The sequence below is a fragment of the Pholcus phalangioides genome, unplaced genomic scaffold, assembly GCF_987345545.1.
Source record: "Pholcus phalangioides strain wild (caught in Gottingen) unplaced genomic scaffold, Ppha-v1.0 ptg000008l_1, whole genome shotgun sequence".
Taxonomy (NCBI): domain Eukaryota; kingdom Metazoa; phylum Arthropoda; class Arachnida; order Araneae; family Pholcidae; genus Pholcus; species Pholcus phalangioides.
The window spans coordinates 11376723-11391875 of NW_028301601.1; the positions used below are offsets into that span (position 1 = coordinate 11376723).

Below are 15153 nucleotides of genomic sequence, written 5' to 3' on the forward strand. Positions count from 1 at the left end.
CAGCTAATTCAATGGAGAAACATAAACATATAGTGAAGCCTGTACAAAACGGAATGTCAACAGAATGAAATAACATTCCATTTTAGACAGATTTCAGTTTTATAAAGGTGCATATAAAAGCACTAATCATTGAACAGACTATGTTTCGATTCTGTTTAAGACAGGTTTCCGTCTCATACAGTGTTTATCTTATCTTAGACAGGTTCCACTATATTTAAGAATTTTCCGGCATGCTGTTCTCTCTCTCTGTTTCCCACATGTCGGCTAATGCAGGGGGAATATGGTAAATGCAATAAATTATGGTTATCCATAATCGATGGTTATTATGCATAATCACCAATCTCCTCGATAAGTTCGATAAATTTTCCTACTCATTTATCACTTTCACCAGCGATTATGCATAATTCCTGAATGAAGTTGGTAAGTATGATAAATATGCAAAAAATCATGCAGAAATATGTTAAATACGAGTATCACAAACAGGTTATAGATGCACTATACATATTTTGCCATAAAAATGAAAATAAGTGTTATAAGGATAAAAATATATAAATTAGTATCAGTCGTGTAATGTTAACTTTCTTCACATTTATAAGTATTTCTAAACAGCCGCTGTGGTGGTCGAGTGGTCATAGTGACAAACTCGCATCGCGATGATCCGGATGCGAACCCCACCATTGCCACAGTAGTGGTAGGCTGAAGTTGGTTTCCTGTGGTTCCCAACTTTGAGATGCAAATGTAAGCCAATCTCTCCATTAAAAAGTTTCGCCACAGGCCTACAACAGTAAATCATTCAATCATTACACTTCAACCATAGTTAGAAAAACTGGTGGCAGATGGCAGTACTACACATAACAAGCATTTACACAGAAACAAACGTCACATTAGGTTTCCCTACACGTAAACGCACATTCCAACATGTACCAATTTGTTAGTGGTTCTGCAGAGGAATATGGACGAGGTGCATGTGTGGTTTGGTAGTAGCATTTTTAAACATGATCAACAACACCAATCGAATCCACCATTTTAGACTGAAGCTTGAACAAAATATCTGAAAAATTTAAGCAATTCATTGGCGATTTATCATATTTACCAATACGACCTAAGGATTATATGTAATCACAGGTAAAGGTGATAAATTCTGCAAAATTTATCAAACTTACCAAAATGATTGGTGATTATGCATAATCATTACTTTATCACATTTACCATAGTATATAACACATGTGAATTGGTACTACTCTCTACTCTACTTAAAAATACATGCACCTCGTATAGATTCTTCTTCAGAATTTCTAACAAATCGGCACATGCTGGAATGTGTGGCCCTAACATATCTATGTTGTAGAGTTGCGCTTGTTTCGTGTTCATGCTGCCATCTGGCTTCTATTTTCTGAAATAAAGATGGAAACACTTGAATTTTTCATACGTCAGTATCGTGTTGTAGGTCTGCCTGCTCTCTGCGGGGAGACTTTTTAAATGGGAGACCGGCTCGTATTCACACCTCGAAGCTGGGAAACCACAGAAAACTATGTGAATTGGTATCAAAAACCAAAGCAAAACTATTACACTGCCAAGACTTTTTTTTCATGTTGCATGTTTTTCAATATTGTTATTGATCCAATCGTATGTTTTGCTCCTTTGGATCCTAACAAATCAATTTTTTGAATTAAGTGCATTATGACTCATTATTTATTTCTCGACTTTTACAAGACTAATAGGCCCCTTTGTGTGTCATGAGAACATGATTTCCAAAATATTTGTTCTCCTTAGATTCAGATTTATTTATTACACATTGAAAATTTTATTCACTAACAACAATTTTTTAGTTGGGATGACAACATGGTTCCAGGGATTTATCAAGACTTGCTATTATACACATAATTTAGTATTTCAATATCATCATCAAAGACACTTTTCGCCCTACAAGATTCACAGGCGTGCTCACAATTAACTTCTGGAGCGAGCGAGCTTTTAACTTCTGAATAAAAGCAACCCCTTTCCAAAAAAATAGTTATACCAGAAATTATTTGAGGAACAACAAACTTTCATGTTACATAAATGTGCATCAATGTTAAAGCCTTGTGTCTTTTGCATATTATAAAGTTTCAAATAAAACTCTAGAATGAATGAATGTAAAAACAAGTAATAAGTACATTTTATATAATATTCTGAACATCAGAAATTGACATAATATCAACATACCTTGTTCGAGATAGCATGTCGGACATCCGCAAATGTCTACCTGGACCCGTGATGAAGTCAATTGCATTCATATCAGCATACCACTCGCTATTCCTAAGAATTCTGTAAATGATATTCAAAATGCTTTACTTATTTATTCAATATTGCTTGGCGGAGACTTATACAAGAAAATGCTGTGGTGAAATTTGACAGAGGTGACAGTGTATGTTACAAATAAAATCGTAAACTGTTGTACAATCAATAATGCTAGATAGGAGGTTGATCCAATCAGTAATTGTTCGAGGAAAGAAACTAAATTTGAAACAGTCTGTGGATCTAAAGATGGGTTTCAATTTTTGGGAATGGTTAAGTCCACGGAAAAGTGTGAAGGTTGGATTAAAATATGGGAAGTGCTGATATTAAAAAGGCCATGGAGATTTTGAAAAAAAAAATTAATTGGGAGACAATGTCTGAGTGGAAAGCAGTTGGATAGTTGGCACTTCAATTCAGTAATGAAGACAGAGGGAGACCAGCAGTTTAAAATTAAGTGGACAAATTTATTTTGAATAGATTTTAACTTGTCTATATTGAAGAGCGAATGGTAGTCCCAGATTTCAGAGGCATACGAGAGCACTGGAGGGATATAGGTTTGAAAGAGGTGATTAGTAGAGCTTTTAAGATTTTGGCAAAGAAAAAAAAGGTTTTGGAAACACATTTGAAAGATGTAATCGACATGGAGGTTCCAATGGAACCCCAAAGCAGATTTTTTTTTTTCATATTGTTCTGCAACGAGCCCTCAGCTGAGTGCAAATGCTCTGCAGTAAAAATCCCCATAATAGTATTTTCCACTTTTTCTTAAAATTCTTCCAGATAGTTCTGTGACATACATCACAGATTTCAGCATATTCTTTTTTGGGGGCAATAGAGGTCGGCAAAAATGTTACATCCAGATATTTATAATGTGAAACCTCTGTGATTATAGAATCGTTAATAGCTTAAAAGAATTCAAAGAGGTCTTTTGCGAGTAAATTTCATAAAAACTGTTTTTGAAGAGTTTAGAGGCAATTGCCAGAACGAACACCATTCTCATATAATGTTGAGGTTACGTTGAGATACCTGGTCGAATTCATTGAGCACTGTTTGGTAAATGATGCAATCATTTGTGAAGAGTCTGATATGGTGATTGATTAAATTAGCAGATTGTCTATATTAATTGAAAATAATAATGGTTAAGTCATCAAATCCCAGAGCATGCCATACTTAAACCTGGAGGAATGGGGAATTCTAGTCCTTGAAGTAGACAAACTGACTGCGATTAGTGAGGAAAGCTTCCACCTATTTCAGCAATTGAACATATAGGCCAAGGTTTTGGAGTTTGAATAGAAGAATGTTAGCTGGGCACCCTGTCAAACGCTTTAGCAAAATCAAAATTATACCAGTTAGCAGGTGTTTGTCAAGACTATTAGATAAATTGTGTATGAAAAGTGATAATTTATCAATTATTACAATGACAATCTAAAGCCACAATGATTAGGGGGGAAAAGAAGTTTATCAAATCGAGGTGTGAGCGGATTTCCTTGGCAACTATGCGTTCAAAAAATCTTGTAGATGTTATTGCAACTGGTCTGAATTTAAGATGTGAAGGAGTACCTGATTTATGAATGGTTATTATCTTAATTTTGCAGTTGGAGGGCACATTACATGTATTCAATGAGATGTTGAAAATAATTAGAAGGTATAGTTAGAAATTTCATCTGCACAAACTTAGAGAATATGATTTGGGATCATATCGGGGCAGGGGCGATTCCAGAGACTCTGTCTTGGGTGGGGAAGGCAATTTCTTTTTGCATATCCTATAATCACAGGCATTCGTAATCCCGGGGGGGGGGGTAGGCTATGTTATACAAATTTTTCTTCCAGTGTGGGGTTTTCTCCATTCGTGAAACTGCCGCTGTATCTGGGCCTGTAGCATGGGGTTTCAATTTTTTTTGAAAGATTCAAAAGGTCTACTTTTTAGCGAAGAAAACCAAACTTTTTGTTATAAAATTATCACAGTAAATCTTTTCCACAATAATTGTCAAGTTGACATGGTAAAGCATGTAAGTCACAAAAATTAAATTTTGTAGGACAAGCCAAAGTCTCTATGCTGAAGCCATAAATGCTCATTACTAACGGCATCATTGATTTCTTTTAGCAACTTACTTGATTGGCCATGCCACTAGCATGGGTTCGTACTATTTTATTTCAGAAAAAAAAAATTCAGATTTTTGACTTATATGCTTCTCCATGTTAACATGACAATCATTCACAATATTTGTGAATCTTGCCCATTATACAGTTTAAAATAAAGCTGCGGCGAGGATCCAAAAATAAATAGATGAATATGAAAACAAGTAAACAAAACATTTTATATACTACTAGCTAGAATACCCGGCGCTACCTTGGTTGTCGGGTACTGGGAGCATTGAAGTGACAAACTATTTTAAAGGAAGAAACATGTACACACACAATAAGACTTATTGTTAGGGAGCCACGGTAACCAAAGTTGACATTCCAAAAGTCTTTTTTGAGGCCCACAAACCATTGTTGCCCTACTGTTTTTTGCCAATTTCTGACATTTGCTCTGCTCTGATGAACTTTTAAAGTAACCTATCGTTCAAGTTAGGTCCTGTTTCGCATACACGCAAAATTTTGCGATGATCGGTCTAAAATTGCAGATTTGTATAGAGAACACATACCAGAGGCTTTAAGCTAGATTAAAAATTCTTCTAGAAAAAAAAGCAAAAATGGGAAAAAAGCTTTAGCAAAATACACACATGCCAACATTTGCTTAAAGCCTGTCAGTAGTGATGAATTTTCAGCTTTCCCATGGGGGTGGGGTACCTCTCCAGGACAACACAATCATAGAGCAATAAAAAATAAACTCTCAAAAATTTAATTTTTTCATTTTAACTGAAAATTCATTAAATACAGCACCTCACTGGTACTGGAACCTAGAAGGCTCAAGCCAAATGACAACCCCCCCCCCCCTCAAAGCAACTTTCCAAGGTCGATGAGTCCCTTAATAATTCATGGATATTCAATGCAATCCCAATATCCATACACCCTTGTGGGCCATATATACAGACGTCTTGTAACCCTAGACCCCCTCCCCATTTTCTTCGTATCAGAGTTCATACAGCAGCTATGATGAAACATTCTTTCTGACACAAGTTCCGTGAGCTCAATCATGCAATATGCCAATGAAGCTGGGTCCGGACCCATAAACCTGTCCACTCCACCACTTTGAACAACTCAAAAACCAGTTTTTAGTACGCAGTGTGATGCTGTTTTGATAGAAAATAGGTTTTTGCATGTTTGGACATTGAGTAGAGCAGCGGGTTTAGACGTGACTTTACAGATTGCCTTCAGTGAACAGATCGGCTCCAAGCTCATCTTCACTCGAACTCTCTCACGTGCATATAAAAATTCATTGTTATGGTAAAGATCGATGCAATTTTAAAAAATAACAAAAGTAAAACAGCAAGAAACTCAAAGATCCGATTTTTTTTAAAACCGATTTCCATAGTATTGAGAGTGTCTCCCTTAGCTTTGTAATTTATTGCACCCCTAGAAACTATGGACAATCCATAGAAATTGGCAACTCTGAAAATGCTAAAATGCTAATGGTTGATGGATAGATGTCAACCTATTTCATACCTCCTGCACACATTTTTTGCAAAAGTAGCTACTACTTCTTTCGCATTTTGAAAAAAATATGACTGTAGCTTAAATCCTGGAACACTCAGACAAACACACTGAAAATTAATTTTATATATACAAAATACTATCTAATACAAAAATAACTACAGAAATTAAGAAACATTACCTGATGTTGCTAGCGCATTTGCTTTTCGTTGATCTCTTGGACCTTATGAAATTCTCATAATTATCTAGAATCCTAAGAACACTCTTCTCAATTGAGTCTGCATTTGAAAGAATTGTATCTTCAGCTAAGCAATCCCTGTCAGTCTTGTGGCCGCTTGGATCACCAACTCGAGCAGTAGCATCACCGATCTAGAATTTTAAGTTGATTTTATTCACTTTTCCATATCAATAATTTATCCACTAAGAATATGCATAAAAGACTAGAACAGTACTTGTGCATTTACTGGGGACAGAAGCTTCAAGTACAGTGATTTCTCAAGAAAAACCTACACGAACTAATAGGTACTAACAAAACACCAACCACAAAAGCATCAGTTGTTCCTGCATATGTTTCTTGAATATTCCGGCAGAAAGAGAGATGAAATAAACAGGCTATGACAATAGGGTAGAGCTCATCATGAGAAGTGAGAGGTTAGCTGCAGAAAACGCCCCAAGTATAACATAAAATTGCTATTTCACACTAGTGTAATTTGGATTAATAATATAATCCTTTTTCAATTTAACTCTGTCATACAGGGAGGCTTAAGCGAGGGTGCAGGCAAATGATAAGGAGTGGCATCTTAGGCTTTAACTGGACAGCAAATTTGTGTTTAAAAATTTGAAACTAAACTTCACAACATCACAATTATGAGCCATATCTTAGCCATGAAAATGTTGAGGAAACGGGCAGAGCCTGGGACTGTAATACCAGAAACAAGAATATACTAAGTCACAAAAGGTAAGTGTGAATTCTGGTATATCTCTCCCCCCTACTCCGAAATTTTTTCGGAAGATTGAATATAAGCAAAAGAAAAAATTGGCGTCTCACTTGTTTGGTCTATAGAGCATGGTATTAAAATAAATTTCTCAGTAGGTATATGTCGCCTTGTTATGTTGTTCTTTACCCTTTACCGGTTGAACGTTAAGTAATGATGAGTAAGTAATGAATGATAAGTAATGATAAGAGCTGCAATGTGGATTACATTATTTGGCTTAATTAAAAACAAAAAATTAAAAAATAATCCTGGAACAAAATAGCAGGCCAGTTTCTTTAAACACGGGACGTATGGTTATGAATATTTAGCTCTGTAAACACTACTACACCAGACATGTATCTTGTCATATTCCTCTGCGGAACCTCTAACGAACTGGTACATGTTGGAATGTGCGTGTAGGTGTAGTGAAACCTGACGTGAAGTTTTTTGTTTCTCTGTAATGCTTGTTATGTGTAGTGCTGCCATCTGCCAACAGTTTTTCTAACTATGAGTGAAGTGTAATGATTGAATGATTTATCGTTGAGGGCCTGTTGCTCTCTGTGGTGAGACTTTTTAATGGGGAGATTGGCTCGCATTTGCACCTCGAAGTTGGGAACCACAAGAAACGAACTTCAGCCGACCACCACTGCAGTGACGGTGGGGTACGAACGCTCTGTAAACACCAGCGTGCTGCTTTAAGTGTTCAAAACAAAAAAAATCAGGTTTATCAAATGGGTCCCCTAAGCTAAAGTCTCATCATCCTCCTGCCCAGGATTGTCTTAGAAGGCAAGTACGTGAAGCTTTGCACCGAGGGTTCTGAAGCTTCTAAGCTCAAGCTGTCCCGTTTTCATGAGCACAAACATCTTGACAAAAATTTGTTTAAATTTAAGCAAATGAAAATTCGAAATAAAATAGTGACCAGAAACTTACAACAACTATTGCATTATTGCCAGCCCTCTGCCAATGCATCAGAGCAATTAATATGAGGAGATTGCCAATGTGCAGGCTATCTGAAGTTGGATCAAACCCAGCATATGCACATGGCATGCCGTGAGTAAGAATTTCCCTGAAAAACAAAGAAAATAAGAATCATATGATTTCAACTCAAAAGTTGTATAAAACCACATATTCATAGGCACATGTAAATCAACCAGGCAAATAGTATTCTCTACGAATGAGCAGAGATGTCTCAAAGATCACAGAGGGCTCCAAGCAAAGTGATGCTATGGAAGATCAGTAGAAATGCATACAAGGTGTGTGCAGCCATAGAAACATGCGAAATTAACAAATACCCCAGGAGGCCCGAGCTGTTGTAGATCTAGAGAGAGGACAATCACCCTTCCCAAGAACCAAATGAAAACATGGTCTGTTACACAGAATGATCCTACAAACCTACACAATTCCTCACTTTTCGCATCACATTGCTCTGGATCTGAGCCTGTGCTTGAGTATCACTAGAAGTGCATAGTGGTATGCAAATGACATTGAATATTGAAGGACCGGACATACCCCGCTTCCCATCTCAGAGAGATATCGAAGCTTTGATATGCAAATGACAAGAAATAAGTGAAAATCTTACACCCATCCCTCCACATATAATGTGCCAATAACTAAAGGTTTATACTTTAAATTACGGTGCTTTACCCATTTCCTCTGCCATCACTGTTTATTTCGTGCATACTGCCCAATGGCCTGTAAGATACCCCCTTGGCTATGCACAACACAGATCCAAAACCTATACATTTAATACTATCTAAATAAAAGGTGCTCAACATTTTGGAGGGTGCAGGGCCACTTCATTGGTCTGAAAACATGTCTTGGGCCACTTAAGTTATCTGGAAATGCCTCGCAGGCTGCTTAAGTGATCTGGAACTGTGACACGGGCCAGTTAAGTGATCAGCAATAGCGCTCCAGATCACTTAGACGCTTGATAAATGTGCTATGGGTCACTTAAATGATGTGGATCTCCACTGCATGTCAGTAAAGTGATCTGTAAATGTGCTCCAGATCTATAAATGAGCTAATAATACATTTCACTCATGGATTTTCAATCCAATGAGTGAGCTGAGAATAAACCACGAGCAACTTAAATGATCTGTAAATATGCCACAAGCTGCTCAAGTGATCTAGAATTCATCATGCACTGCTTGAGTGATCTGGAACTGTGCTATGGGGCCAATTAAGTGATTTGAAATGAAAATGTGCAGTAGATCACTTAAGTGATCTGGGAATGTGCCCCGGGTCACTTGAGTGATCTGTAAATATGCCGTTAGGATCACTCAAGTGAGCTGGAAATGTGCCGCAGGCCACTTAAAGGATCTGGAACCAGGGTTGTCAAATTTGCACCCCGGATAGATACCCCCCCCCCCCCCCCCGAGCTGGGTTTTTTTTGGGGGGAAATTGTTTTCAAAGAAAATGTAAAAAAATAATTTCTTGGAATCACAAACACTTTCTTACAATTCTTCTGACTACCTTTTTTTATGTAAGCATTTAGGAACAAGATTCACGTATTAAAATGTCACAAGACATCGCAAACAGAAAATGTAACCATCAACTTAGATATGTAATACAGTTGAATCCCGTTATAACAAACTCCAAGAGACCAGAGAAATCCTTTCGTTATAAAGGAACTCCAGGTTTTTGTGCATTGTTTCTATGAAAACGTATCTAGAGGATTAGAAAAGTGTTCGTTAAAACCAGATTTTCGTTACGACGGTATTTGTTAAAACGGGGTTCGACTGTATATGTATTATACCTAAATAATATGTAATATGTGATGAGCATCTCCAAAGAAATTATGGCTTATTTATACAGTCAAATCCTGTTATAACAAACTCCAAGAGACATAAGAAATCACTTAGTTAAAGGAATTACAGGTTTTTGTATTGCTCCTATGTAAACTTATTTGGGGGATTAGAAAAATGTTCGTTAAAACAAGATTTTTGCTATAACGGTATTCGTTAAAATAGAATTCGACTGTAATACACAATAATTTTTCATGCCCACACAAATCCTTGTATAAATAGATTGAAGCCTCTGTGAAGAAGTAAACCAATGTATATAAACTGAATTTTCATTCAAAAAATATTTACATGTTTGCATTACATTTTCATAAGTTTTATACAGGTACAACAGACTTTCATAACTGAAATATCAAGAGACAAAAATACTATTAGCTCATAACGAAAAGAAAATAATTTTGTGGGATTCTTGAATTGAACATTAGCAACGAACACCTTCAAGTGAAACAGAACAAAAACTTGATTTTTCTAGATGCTCATAATATAAGTCCGACCCCGAAAACTGTGGCCTGTTGAAATTGTCAGCCAGATGAAGGCATTCTGTAGGTCTGTTGCTATACACAGGGATGCAAGTGCCCGCATCCATTTTGGAGCAGCAAACTTTCATTTTTGGAGCAGAAATTTTGAAAATGGAGCAGAACTAAAAACTAACTACATCTGCAATATAACGAGTAATTTTTCTGTGAAATGCGAAAAATGCATATAAAAAGTCAAATAAAAATTATTAGACTCTTTTCAAATTAAGCACTATGCATACTGAAAACCTAGGCAGCAAGAATTTCTGCTGCTCAAATATCAAAATTTTATTCATCCTGATATAGCGAAAAAAAAGTGTGCAGAATATAATAAGGGTTTCGGTGAAAAAAAGTTAGCTTCTCACAGGATTTAAAGAAATGATTAAATTCAAAAGTGAAATGCAAAAAATGAGAAAAATCTAAATACCTTATTTACTTAAACAAGTTCTCAACATAATAGCATGTTAATAGATTTAAAATGGTTTTTTTTTATGCTGTTTTCTCAGCCTGAAGCTTGTTAAAATATTTTTTTATACAAATTATGAGTCGCTTTCAGAAGTTCAGCATCTCAATGACAATTTTTTTTTTCATCAAATTTTTCATGCCCTTGAACATAAGATTTTGTGTCTTATTCCATTAGCGCATTGGATGGACAGATTTTTCACTGTTCATACAGACTTTTGTTCATACTGAACTCTCTTTCACTGTCTACGTTACCACGTGCTACAGATAAAAGCGGGTTATACCAATAACAGTACAGGATTTTATACTTCAAGATAGTAGAGCTACTTTCCAAGGTAACGAGATAACGTGACTGTGGTATAGATGGTGGGAAGTGAAAAATTTTTTTCCCTCCAAAAAGAAAGTTTTCTCCTCCGTATCATTTCCTTGTTTCAGAGAGAACGCACCCCGTGAACAACATTTTCATGCTTCTTTTACCTAAATTCCAGGTACCTCGGTGAACCACAAACAACAATTGGCGTAAATGCGCAGGGATTCAGCACCTTGGCACACCATGTAGCAAGAGAACCGTTTCTGCACAGTTTGGCACAGCTCTTGAACCCCTGTATACATGAGAGGTTGTCTTGTATAAAGTGATATTAATATACAATGAATGAATGAATGCCACTGGACTTATCCTGTTGCCGAAATCTCTTCCAGCCCAGCTTCGTGGCAGAGTCTGGAACACTTTATTTAGTGTCAAAAAAAAAACCATACAAACTTTTTACAACATATTTACCCCGGACAATTGGGTACTGTCGCGATTAACAAATTTTGTGGTGATTACAGACGAGATGGGATTAGGAGTTGGAGAGGTTTCAGGGTTTAGTTAAAATGAATGTAACACATATTAGGATGGAGGTATGTTTTAAAAGCAATTGAGCCCCCCCCCCCCCCAGTCATCTCATCTGTTATCTTACACTTGCCATATTATATACACAGGATACAAAAAGAAAAAGAAATGAGAATGTTATTGTGAAATAATATATATATATATATATCCATCGGAGCGAATCATCTCGCTTAACACCTTATTGGTGAGCAAATGGGTTTGATAAGTTGCAACTAGAAGACAGCATCAGTTTTATTGGGTTGAGTTCACTCGCTCCGGTGGATTTAATGAAAATATACAAAATAGAAGTATTGTGTGGGGGAATATATACAATTAGGGAGCACCCGTGGCATCTCGCTTAGCACTTTATTCGGTGAGCAACATGAATACGACAATATGAGTACGGATATTAATATACAATAATGTTATTGACATTTGTATTTAATGATAATTCAAGTTATTCTGTAGTTTTAAGTTCCCAAAAATGGCCAATTTGGACAAGTGGAAAACATTTCCAGAAACGAATCCTCAGAATGACTGCTATCTTCTCCTCTTAACCAGATCATTTTTTAATAATTACTGCTCTTTTAAAAATATTTCAGAACTCAATTTTATGAAAAGGGATATTCAACAATGGGGAATTCAAGAAAAAGAAAAGCATGTGACTTTAGCTCTTGAAAGTTTGGGTTCGATTTAAAAAAAAATTATGTTTCTGGTTCCATAGCTAACTTCATAGCTAAAGGTTTTATTTTGGACGGATCAGGACACTTTTGAATACATTTTCTGCGGAGTTTGAAAAAATTGGAGAGAAAAGAATTCAGGCGTCATCCTTATTTCTCCGAATTTTCATTATCCAAATTCATTTTGTACCACAAACAATCTTCTTGCTGCAGTTCTGCATGCAACTCAAGGTTCAGATATAATTATGCAGAAGTGGGTGTGTTTGTGTGTGAACAATTATTCCCTTATTGTATGGCCAATTTTATTAATCAAATACATCGTTTAACGTGCACCAAAAATTTATATTTAGATATAATATAAAAGATGTACACATATAAGTGATGTACATGCATGTTTAAATTATATATTTTGAGGTTTTGGAAATCAATTTTTTAAATTCAATTTTTTGGAATTCAATTTTCCCTATGTTGCCCAAAAAACCCGAATTTTTTTTTAGAAAAACCCACCCGGGCTGGGTTTTTTACAACCCTGTCTAGAACAGCATCCTATGTTACTTAAGTGATCTGTAAATGTTGCCCAGGTCACTTAAGTCATATTTAAATGTGTCGTGGGTTGCTTAAGTGATCTGGGAATTTACAACTTAGTTTGTTTTTACAAAATTAGGATTTAGGTCCCGAACACATCAGATGACTCAGACTGCCACATTTGGCCCCTGAGCCATGGGTTGAGCATGTATGACCTAAATTCTCCTTGAATTGCGATTAGAAAAATCTGTTTCAGTAAATGAAAATATCTAAATGGAACGTGGACATTGTGAGTAAACACATGAGCATTTCAAGATTTGTACACATGAGTCAACATAAGAAATTTGTTGTAAAGATAAATGCCATTTGGAAACATCAATGTAAATACTCACGAGTCTTCAGGGAAAATCTTTCCAACCACACCTCTCCTCTTCAAGCTGTAAATGACATCAGTTGATTGCCATCTCTTCAAATGGCAACATTCCTTAACCAGTTTCTTGTAAAATATCCTGCAAAAAAAAAGCGGCAAAAAAAAATTGTAATTTTCCACCATAGAGAATATATCTATAATATATGTACATCGAAAATACCTATATACAGTGAAACCTTTATGAAACGTGAATAGACTGACATAATATTCCGCTTTAGAACGATTTATGTTTTATGAAGGCACAAATAGAAGCACTAATCATTGAACAGACTATATATTGATTCCGCTTAAGACAGGTTTCCATGTTATACAGTGTCCGTCTTTGACTGGTTTTACTAAAAGGGTTCACTTCAAGTTCCCTTAGTGTTTCCCGAACACCCCCCCCCCCACCCCTGTATCAATAAAATGAAGGTCGCACATGACTTAGCTACATGCATGTACAACATGCTACAATCTTTCCAGGACTGAATTCCTCCAAATACAGATTCTTTATATAGTGTGGAAAAACAAAGAAATGACAGGAATCGTCCCGGGCCGGAGCCCTGTCAGCTCCACCCTTGTGTGTGGTGGGCCCATTATGCCTGTGTCCCGAAAATTCGAGACAAACAATTCAACGGAAAAGAAATTCTTCACTCGGACAACGGTTTGATACAAGTGAGTTGGCTCACTCACTTATAACTAGGTCGCTCACTCTATTACTCGCTCACTAGTTCTTTCTTTCTTTCACGTATTCACTGACTCGCTCACTCACTAACCATTGTCATTCACTAACTGACTCACTAAGTCAGTCGCTTGCTAATTCACTTGCTCTGTAGTTCAATCGCTTACTAGGTCATAATCTCTGTCACTCACTTACTTACTCATTCACTCACTCACAAGGCCATTCTTTTCCTCACTTACTTACTCGGTCACTCACTCGCTAGCTCAGTCACTCACTCATTAATCATTTTGTCATTCACTGACTCACTCACTAGGTAGTTCTATATTCCACTAGCTTACTCATTCTTTCACCAGGTCATTCTCTCCATCACTTGCTTGTTAGTTCACTCACTCACTCGCTCATGCCCCCCACTGTAGGGGCTAACGGGTGAGGGATGATTCTGATCATTTTTGTTTTTTCATGCTATAAATTCACTACAAGGGGAACCCCTTAAATAGTCTGGTCTGGGGGCGCCCCTAAAGCACCCGAGTGGGAAGATGCTCATCTTCCACGGAAAATGTTACCGACAAGTTCCACACGTTCGATACGAGGAGAGAACGTATACAAAAAGTTCACCTATCGACCACCAATAGATGGTACTTCAATTCCCACCCAACTCCATTGGTAGGAAGCAGCGGCATGGCGATATGACCAGAGTTGTGCGTAAAGTAGCCTAGTAGCCCTGCTGTAGGATGAGGGAGGCATGCGATTACTCATTCGGTCATTCACCCTACCATTACTCGTTCAATCTCTAGCTCACTCACTCATGTCGAACTGTTGACGGTGAATTTTCTGAATTTTGCATCGATGAATTTCCCATAAGTTCACAAGGACCCTTTGCGAAACAGACCCTTCAAATCTCTCCAAGGTTCCCCCACCCAGTGCCGTCTTAAGGCATGGGCCGGGGGGGGGGGAGGGCTCATAAAAATGGGATCTGGTTGAGATTTTCGAAAATTTGCCTAGTAGGGCCTCAAAAAAATCATTTGGCCAGGGCGCCCATGATGCTCTTAAGACGGCCCTGCCCCCTCCCCCAACCCTCCAAGAGGTCTGTGGACCCCTGGTTAAGAACCCCCATCGATAAAAGTGAAAGCAAAATAAGTATTTGAAAGTTCACTTTAAAAAAAAAAAAAGGACATCAATAATTCATTCATCCAAAGAAATTGAACAGTCTAAATATAGAGAATTTGAAATGAATTCTTCATCGCAAATACTTACCGGCGATGCGAAATTATCGTAAACAAACGATACACGATGGGCGCCGCCATGGCAATTTATACACACAATACAATACAATAATAATTATACAAGGCTTTTGGCTACTATG

At 37.0% G+C, this 15153-nt stretch overlaps 1 protein-coding gene across 1 annotated transcript in view; it reads right to left on the reverse strand.

The window, feature by feature from the left end:
* The window catches only part of TyrRS-m (Tyrosine--tRNA ligase, mitochondrial), a 33948-nt gene extending 18795 nt beyond the window's left edge, over window positions 1–15153 (reverse strand). The window contains exons 1-5 of the mRNA XM_089234166.1: window positions 15045–15153; window positions 13092–13208; window positions 7776–7911; window positions 6053–6240; window positions 2206–2307 (exon numbers count right to left, since the gene is read on the reverse strand). Of these exons, the coding sequence (XP_089090292.1) occupies window positions 2206–2307; window positions 6053–6240; window positions 7776–7911; window positions 13092–13208; window positions 15045–15094 (593 nt within the window). The 5' untranslated portion in view covers window positions 15095–15153. The remainder of the gene's footprint in view (window positions 1–2205; window positions 2308–6052; window positions 6241–7775; window positions 7912–13091; window positions 13209–15044) is intronic.